Here is a 7,920-nt window from a genome sequence, read left to right on the forward strand (position 1 = left end):
ATTGAAGTATTTGGTGTTTCCCATAGTTCCAGTGAACATTTTCAAAACAGCATCGCAAAGTTGTGTGGTTGGAACTACAGCTCTTCACCTGTGGTTAGAAACACAGTTTATGGACCTGAGCAAAAATAGGAAGCTAACATGTAGTACAATCTATAACTTTCATTCCATACATATACAAATGTCATTTTACGTCTTTTAGTTTGAGAGAATTGAAGCGCTGTTTTTGAATAGTGCACATATGCATACATGCTCTTAGTACCACGAGGGAACCCCAGAGTGACGCAAGAGAATCCAAAAACAAAAATAGCAAAGCAGTCCTCGGATACCATGTTATCACTCCACCACCTGCTTGACGTCATTATCGACAGTTCTTACCAATGTGGTTCAAATGGCAGATGTGCAACGAAGTTCCTACGATTTCAGGAGACAGTTGTGAATGGCTAGTTAGTTTCTCCAGCAGTGCATCATACTGTGGTAGTCAAAGGGTTAGTTCACTTCCAGAATAAAAAACATTCCTGATAATTTACCCCCATCTCATCCAAGATGTTCATGTCTTTCTGTCTTCAGTCGCAAAGAAATTCGGCAAGTCAAGTCAAGTCACCTTTATTTGTATAGCACTTTATACAATACTGGTTGTGTCAAAGCAGCTTTACAGTGTTAAACGGGAAAATATTTGGTCAATAATGCAAGAAGACAATAAAAGAATAATTTTTCCAGCTAAAGTCAGTTCATTGATGATTCAGTGATGTCATCATCCGGTTCAGCTCTCTTCCAATAGTCTATGTGCGATCAGTCAAGCGTCCCCAACTAAGCAAGCCAAAGGCGATAGTGGCAAGGAACCAAAACTCCATCAGTGACAGAAATGGAGAAAAAAACCTTGGGAGAAACCAGGCTCAGGCAAGGTTTTTGAGGGAAACATTCCAGGATTTTTCTCCATATGATGGACTTCAATGGTGGCCAATGGGTTGAAGGTCCAAATTGCAGTTTCAATGCAGCTTCAAAGGGCTCTATACATGATCCCAATCGAGGAATAGAGGTCTTATCTAGCGAAACGATCAGTCATTTTCTTACATTTTTTAAAATTTATATACTTTTTAACCACAAATGCATGTCTTGCACGTTTGCTACCCATTGGCTCCCATTTAAGTCCGTTATGTGGAGAAAAATCCTGGAATGGTTTCCTCAAAAACCTTAATTTCTTTGTGACTGAAGAAAGAAAGACATGAACAGAAAACCAACCCAGGTTGGTTATCTGAACCAAATCAAAATACCAATTAATCCCCGTCTGATCAGACCTCATAAGAAGGTGAACATGATGCCCTGGTGAATGTCAGAAAGATTATATCACTGTTTTGTGACTCCCTCAGTCCTCTCACGTTCTCACTTGTTTAGTTTCTACTTCTGCTTCATTCTCCCAGATGGTCTGGTGTAACTAAATGATCATTGTCTTCCCTACTTCCAGTCTTCGTGATTTCAAGTGGGCAATAATTTTTCCAACGATCCTAAGTGGCCATAATTCATTGAAAGCGTTACTTTTGACATAGATATCATGTCTGAAGTCAATCATCTTTATTGTATCTACTTGAAGTGAAAAGTTTTTCCGCTTTCATGTTCTTACCCTTTAAGTAATGATGGGTCCTTTTAAGCACAGCTCTGCACTTAATCTTCACTCATTTTCTCTTAACAGTCAAAGCCCAGTCCTGCAATTAGACTGAATGTCACCAGACTCTGTGCGTTCATGCCTTACTCCCATTCCCGATACCCTCCACACACCCTCACAGTCCCTATGCTTTTAGCGGAAGCGTGCATCCTCTTTCCAAATGGACCTCACGCAGGCCTTGACTCTGCACTTGTTTTTTTGCAAGCTGTCAGCTCTGGTGTAACCCAGATCCTGTGCCAGCTCCACATCTATTACTCACCTAATTTATGTAGAGGCCTGTGTGATTGTGCTGCTGCTCTGCAGATTAACCAGCCAGAATCATTTTCACTGCAGCCATTGCAACCCATAGAGCATCTCAGTCTAGTATTACATTACTCTGTACTGCTCCAAAGGCCATGGGGAAAAAAACAGGGGCATCCATGGTATTTAGAGCACAATATGGACTTCAGCCAAAAATCAGTGCTGTATTTGGGGCTGTCCTGAAGAGCTTGCAATAAACGCATCCATTTGTGTTGAGTTTCAGGTGATTACGTATAAATAACGATAAGCTTGGGTTCATTTTTTGTTGGTTATGAGTTTCTGATTTCTGTTCAGGGATTTCTCTTCTCACTAACAATGCCTTGCTCTCAATTTGCACTATTGAGAAGGACTACTTCTGTGGAAAAACGCCACAAAATTGTGTCAGACAGGAATTAGGAATGACTGTCTCTTCAGAAAATATCTTAATCACATTAGACTGACCTTGTATCTTTGTCCTTTTTTTAAGGCAGCTAATTTACATTGATGACAGGACATTTGGTGCCTGTGCTGTGCTTGCCAAATGTTAATTCACCTTTGTTGGGCAGCAATCCAAGCTACTGTTGATAATAATAGAAACAGGGTCTGGTTAGAATGATTCATGCTCATGCCTCATCTTTCCACACATTATGAAACTGCATGTTGTTGATCTTGTGAATGGATCTATTTCTTTTATTGCAAAACTGACAAATTGAATATATTTGGTCTTGGGGCCTCTTGCTGTCCATATCAAAACATTTTAACCACACTGCAAACAAAATGTTCTTTCTGCCAACTTTTCTTTATGCCAGATGAATTATTGCTGTTGAAAAAGTTTGAAAATAACTTAAGTTAGTACGTTATTAAGTTACATAGCCCCTCAGAGATACAAAAACTCACCCAGAACTATAGACTGTAATGTCATGTGATCTAAAAATGTGCTTTATTGAACCCATGAATTTAGATTTTTGTTGTGGAATACATAGCCTTCTTTAGAATGGATAATGGGTGATGCTAACTACATGTAAACCAAGAAGTCTTTTTGAGTAATGTGATAAAAGGCTGAAAATTAAACTTAACTTGTAAATACTCCAGTGAGATTACTGTCATTTTTTTTGCCTGCTATTTTCAGTAACTGCCATACTCAGAATTTCTCCTGATCATGCAATAAATGACAATTAATTTCTCAGCTATAGTCATATGAGTTTATTTAGCCTGCATATGTTGGAGTTTTGGGACAGGTCAGTGTTTTTATGTGGTTAGTATGTGACGTTTTGAAAATTTGACATTGATTGAATCTGGGTAATTATAGAGAATATAATTACAAGTGAAAAATATTACATTGTTCACTGACGTTTAATATTATTATCTTACCAAGGTTGCATGCTGTAGATTAAGAATGAACAAACGATCAAATAAAATTTGAGGATCAATTTTAAACTGTAGACATTTCATTAAACATTTTGGCTGTTGAATGATAACCACATTAATAGGTAGTTTATTCTGTTAAGTATTATTTTATTATTATTATTATTGTTACTATTATTATTATTATTATGTTTTAATAGTTCTACCATGCCAGTAACATACCAGAAGATTAAAGTTGTCTACTGAGTTAAAACGATTAGGAAGTTTTATGCTGGAAAAGGGATACATTTCGAGGAAAACGGGATAAAATAGAGTTGTCAAATAAAATATTTCTCTCGTGAAAAGTGAATAAGGGCCTCTCCGTTTAGACAGTATACCATGAAAACTTTATATATCCATCTTACCAGATGTGTGAGCAGATCATTTACAATCCCCAGAAAGGTCACGTGAATAAAAGTTAGTGAAAAGATCCGATATTGCCTGTGAAATCGGAGCTCTCGCGGTCGGAAGCGAATAATAAATTATGGAATAAAACTGTCCAGACAGACGTTCACTGGAGTAAGCGTCATTAGACATGCAGAATAATCACAGACCCCGTATAGACAACGAAAAATGGCTTATAAACATTTTTGTTCAGTCTGTCAGGCATGGACAATCCCGTTTAAGTTGCCTGTGAATTCATTCTACTACAAGGTGAATTGAAAAACAGTTGTTTTACATATCAAATCAACTGCATATCAAATCAATTCTATATTAATGTTTAAAATATCACTTTGGTTTAATTATGTGATCCTAATAATAATAATAATAACTGTCATTAAATAGTATTAAGTATCAAGTAGTATGCGCAAAATGTATTGCATTGTAAATTAACTTCTATATAGGCATGAATTCTGTAGTGGTATCCTCCATAGCATTTCGTTGCGTCATATCTGCTTACGCAGGCACGCTGCTCACTGTAGGCAACGCTAAATGATCATGTCACACAGGCGTAACCACCAGAGGCACTGCATCCTTTTTTGGTGCTTTTTTTTCATTTTCGGTGGACTATTAATTTGTTTGATGAATGTATTCAAATGTGCTGTTTTTTTGTTTTTGTCATTTTACTCGTAGGTATTGAATTGAAGTTTTATAAAATGTGAGCAGTGGTTACTGTTGTTGTTTTTTTTTTTGCCGAATTTCTAAATGTTCGTATAGCTACTTGCTGCAAGAATAAATCGAATTTACGATTAATATTATGCAAATTATATAATTAGTTTAATATGAATTCTTGCTGTTATACATACGTTTTAGATCTAAATTTACACAAATTAATTTATCATATTTGCTTTCACTTCATTTAAAAAGATTTAAACAAATGACTTACAAAGCGGCAAAAAAAGGAACACCTTCTGTGAAGCTACAATCTACTAACCAACAAAACGCACTGTTTTGTCAGGCAGTAGATCAGCCTTTATCCGCCATACTCGGCTGTTATCCGATGTCCCTCGCGGTGGGCTTCAGCCTTATTCTGCCAATTTAACCCAGGCCTCGTTACGCTAAAGTTCACGACGAAAACAACGCTTCAATCAATGCACTAATTGCATGAAATACATACGCGCTACAATTATAAGTTAAATATAGCCTACATAAATGTATTTACTATAACTATTACTTTAAAATTATTTTACATTGTTTTAGTTTTATTTCTGAGCATATCTGTAAGTTTTCCCCCGTTCTGCGTAAATCGACGAAAACGTGTTCCCATAATGCCAAAAATACCGTGGATTAAACAGCAGGCGATTTTTAGAGATGAAATATCTTACTGCTGATGTGAGCTGGCCCTTTGCGCTTGAATTATGGCAAAGAAGATTTGGTGCAGCTGAAGGGGACGATCTCTCTCTCCCTCCCTCTCCCTCTCTCTTTCTCTATTACACACTTGCGCACACACACACTTATATTATTCTATCAACAAGTATTATCAGCCATGATATACTACCTGACTCTAAAATACGTCTATTAAAAAAAGAGAGAGAACATGCATTTTTAAGCAAACATTTTTAGTTTAATAGACCATTTTAATTGCAATCATCAACAACTTGTACTGGATATATTCCTCTGATATTTGATTGTACTTTAAATATTTTACTTAAAAAATTTACATGTGCTTCTGTTTACAATAGCGTGGTACAAATATGTAAATAAGAACGAACAGAATATCGACAAATCATTAATTTGTAGTAAAGAGTGGGAGTGTTAAGTATTGTAATCCGGCTGGGCTCCTCCTCCCGGCCATGCCCTCTAATTAACGGGGCTCCTTTCCTGCTAAAGTCTGCATCGGACTGCAACATAGTCAAGAGCAAGAGGGAGAAAGAAAGAAAGAAAGAGAGAGGGAGGGAGGGAGAGAGAGAAAAGTGCCACTGGATGTAATTGATTGTCTTGCTATCAAGAATAACTTGTTAGTAATAGTCAATTCTGGCTGCTTTTGAGGCTGACTGTTTCCACTGAAGCATCAGAGGTTGTCAGGCTGCTTCCTGACTGAAGCTCAACCGTTATCCAGGAGCTGAGGACAGCAGACGTGGCTTTTTAAAGAAAGACTTAAAGTTTTCCAACCCTGCGGCAAAAGCAACAAAATGCTGCTGATCGGCTTCTAATTCCACGGATATTGGGATATCTTCTCATTCAGGTTGCTCTCTGTTTATCAACAGTTTTTATAAACTGAGCTGTTTTGCATTGTGCGAATTAGAACAGAAAAAAAATCCAAAACTCTAGCATATTTTCAAAACAAGCTAAAAAGACAAATAATGACCTCCAAAGAAGACGCAAAAGGCGCCTCGGTTGAGGATCGAAGGCGCAGTCCGTTGGACCATCTTCCTCCTCCTGCTAACTCAAACAAACCCCTCACTCCGTTCAGCATAGAGGATATTTTAAACAAGCCTTCTGTCAAACGAAGTTACACAATTTGCGGCACGGCGCACCTGCTTTCGTCCGGTGAGAAGCACCCATCCACGGGCCATCCCCTCTCCAACCGCGCGTTGCTCACCCAGACATCTCCACTGTGCGCCCTGGAGGAACTCGCCAGCAAAACATTCAAGGGACTGGAAGTCAGTGTTCTACAAGCGGCAGAAGGTAAGCACAAGGACCCCTCACTCCGTTCAGCATAGAGGATATTTTAAACAAGCCTTCTGTCAAACGAAGTTACACAATTTGCGGCACGGCGCACCTGCTTTCGTCCGGTGAGAAACACCCATCCACGGGCCATCCCCTCTCCAACCGCGCGTTGCTCACCCAGACATCTCCACTGTGCGCCCTGGAGGAACTCGCCAGCAAAACATTCAAGGGACTGGAAGTCAGTGTTCTACAAGCGGCAGAAGGTAAGCACAAGGCCCGTTGTGTGTGCAAACTTGTATTCAGGCTGTCAGATTGTGGATTGTGATAGGCCTATCATTTTTAAGGACGCTGTTCGTGCAAACTACAAAATCCGTTTTTCAACAGCTAAAGTGAAACTGTGTTTTATTTTTAAACGCTTATTTGTGGTTAAAAAGATCATCGAATGTATTTGTGAAAATAGCTTGAAGCTCAAAAATGTGGAATAATTCTGTGCACGTGCAATCAAAATAAATGGTAAATATATATCCACGTCAAATAAAAATACAAACGAAAATGTGTCCACATGGATTTAAATATAGGACTCGTGCAGCATTCGTATTTTCAGGCCTATTTGATTTTGCCACTTTAAACTAAGAGTAGGCTATTGAAGACACTGATTTACATTTTAGAAATGACAGTAAGCTAATATTCGTATTTAGCCTATTATTTATATTATACATTTGTTATTTATATTAATAATGAACGGCCTGTATTTGTTACCACTCGTTAAATAAAGTAGCAGACATGAATGCATTTTAATATCGCTGTGTTATTTGTGTTTGTTTGTTTTAGGAAGAGACGGCATGACACTCTTCGGTCAGAGGAATACCCCTAAAAAGCGGAGAAAGTCGAGAACAGCCTTTACCAATCACCAAATTTACGAACTAGAGAAAAGATTTCTCTATCAGAAATATCTGTCTCCTGCTGATCGGGATCAGATCGCTCAGCAGCTCGGGCTCACGAATGCTCAAGTCATCACCTGGTTCCAGAACCGCCGAGCCAAGCTCAAAAGAGACCTGGAGGAGATGAAAGCGGACGTGGAGTCGGCCAAAGCAGTAGGCTCTGTACCTTTGGAGAAAATCGCCAAACTGGCAGAGCTAGAGAAATGCGTCAATGGCACTCTCGGAGAGTCAGGGGCCAAGTCTCCATCACGATCTAACCACGAGCACGAGGGCACCAACAAACTCCACATGTCACCATCATCACCGTTTACAGACCACACAACGAGCAAAGAGTGTTCAGAGGATGAAGACGAGGAAATTGATGTCGATGACTGATTTTCATTGAACAGCATCGGTATTATTTACCTTTTTTTCTGAGATGGTCCTCTAAAACCTTAGAGTTGAAAGTGCCATTAATGCACTAAATGTATTAAATGACTTGTATTAAAAGCAAATATAAAAAAGGAGAAAAAAATCAAAGCAAGCATGGGACAGTTTCTTCAGATCTATTTATGCAGTGGCAGTATTGTAATCATTTAGCCTATT

The 7,920-nt window shown here is 38.5% G+C and overlaps 1 protein-coding gene across 1 annotated transcript; it reads left to right on the forward strand.

Moving 5' to 3' along the window:
* The first annotated feature begins 6,087 nt into the window (after positions 1-6,087).
* Positions 6,088-7,710, forward strand: LOC107585373 (transcription factor LBX1-like). Its single transcript, XM_016272375.1, has 2 exons — positions 6,088-6,412; positions 7,226-7,710. Exons 1-2 carry the CDS (start codon positions 6,088-6,090, stop codon positions 7,708-7,710), a joined length of 810 nt encoding a protein of 269 aa, XP_016127861.1.
* The last annotated feature ends 210 nt before the right edge of the window (positions 7,711-7,920 follow it).

This window comes from Sinocyclocheilus grahami, unplaced genomic scaffold, assembly GCF_001515645.1.
Source record: "Sinocyclocheilus grahami isolate Dianchi unplaced genomic scaffold, SAMN03320097.WGS_v1.1 scaffold69.1, whole genome shotgun sequence".
NCBI lineage: Eukaryota > Metazoa > Chordata > Actinopteri > Cypriniformes > Cyprinidae > Sinocyclocheilus > Sinocyclocheilus grahami.